Raw genomic sequence first — 1,195 nt, 5'->3', positions numbered from 1 at the left:
AGAAACACGCTCGTACTGTGCATGCATATCGAGGTAAGACAAAAAGATTTTTTTAAGGCCTCACAATACAGAATTGACTTGTAACACAAGTTATAACCTTTTGGGTCATCACATAATATCCAAAGAGACCGTTCCAAAAAGTTATTGAGTCTATCTTAAGAAACTTATATAAAGAAAATTTTGGAGCATTTTCGTATGAATAGTTGCAAACCCATGGATACTTCTATAGAGAGAGGTGAAACTTTAAACCTTGAAATGTGTCCCAAGATTGAAAATGAACAGGAAGACATGTCTCGATTTCCATATTTAAGTGTTGTCGGAAGTTTGATGTACGCTATGATTTGTACTCGCCCAGACATTTTTTATGTCGTAGGTCTGGTTAGCAGGTATCAATACAATTTTGGAAGAGATTATTGGAAAGTTGTGAAGAGAATTTTCAGATACCTAAAGGGAACTGCAGATTATTCACTATGTTATAGTGGAAATGATTTATACTTAAGAGGATATACAAATGCTGATTGGGCTGCTGACAGGAATGATAGAAAATCAACATCCAGTTATGCCTTCTTACTTAATGGTGGTGTTATATCACGGAAAAGTAAGAAACAAACCTGTACAACCCTTTCAACGATGGAAGTTGAGTTCGTGACTTGTGCGTATGCAGTACAAGAAGTTGTTTGGTTGAAGAGATTCTTTGAGCATTTGGATATTACAAAGAACTCTTAGGATCCCATGACTCTATATTGTGATAGTTAAGCGGCTATTGCATATACAAAAGATCCTAAGTATCACAGCAAGACCAAGCACATTGACGTCAAGTATAACTTTGTAAGAGACATGGTAGCAAGTAAAGAGATAAATTTCCAATACATTCCTACGCGAAGCATGATAGCTGATCCTTTTACAAAGGCAATATCTAGAGACCTATTTGAGAAACATGTTATGGCTCTAGGTTTGCGAAGGATATGAACATATTTATGTATTGTAAAATGACTTTAGTATTATAATATGCTCATCAAAATTTGACTCTTGAATTTATGCTTATATCTCGTATGCATGTGACGAATGTTTTGCTGATAAAGTATGTCTAACAAGTCACGAGATTGGCTCCCTCACACGAGCAAGCACCTCTAACGTTAAGAATCGTGAAGAGATAAGACCTTATAGAACCTTGGATAATGCGAGGTTATATTTA

General features: G+C 35.6%; 1 protein-coding gene across 1 annotated transcript; it reads left to right on the top strand.

Moving 5' to 3' along the window:
- The first annotated feature begins 213 nt into the window (after positions 1 to 213).
- On the top strand, positions 214 to 726 carry LOC138870587 (secreted RxLR effector protein 161-like). The gene has a single exon (XM_070148408.1). The coding sequence runs from the start codon at positions 214 to 216 to the stop codon at positions 724 to 726; it is 513 nt and encodes a 170-aa protein (XP_070004509.1).
- Positions 727 to 1,195: the final 469 nt, after the last annotated feature.

Source organism: Nicotiana sylvestris, chromosome 6, assembly GCF_000393655.2.
Source record: "Nicotiana sylvestris chromosome 6, ASM39365v2, whole genome shotgun sequence".
NCBI classification, from domain to species: domain Eukaryota; kingdom Viridiplantae; phylum Streptophyta; class Magnoliopsida; order Solanales; family Solanaceae; genus Nicotiana; species Nicotiana sylvestris.
The sequence above is the reverse complement of the archived record's forward strand: the minus strand, read 5'-3'. Positions and strand labels throughout refer to the sequence as shown.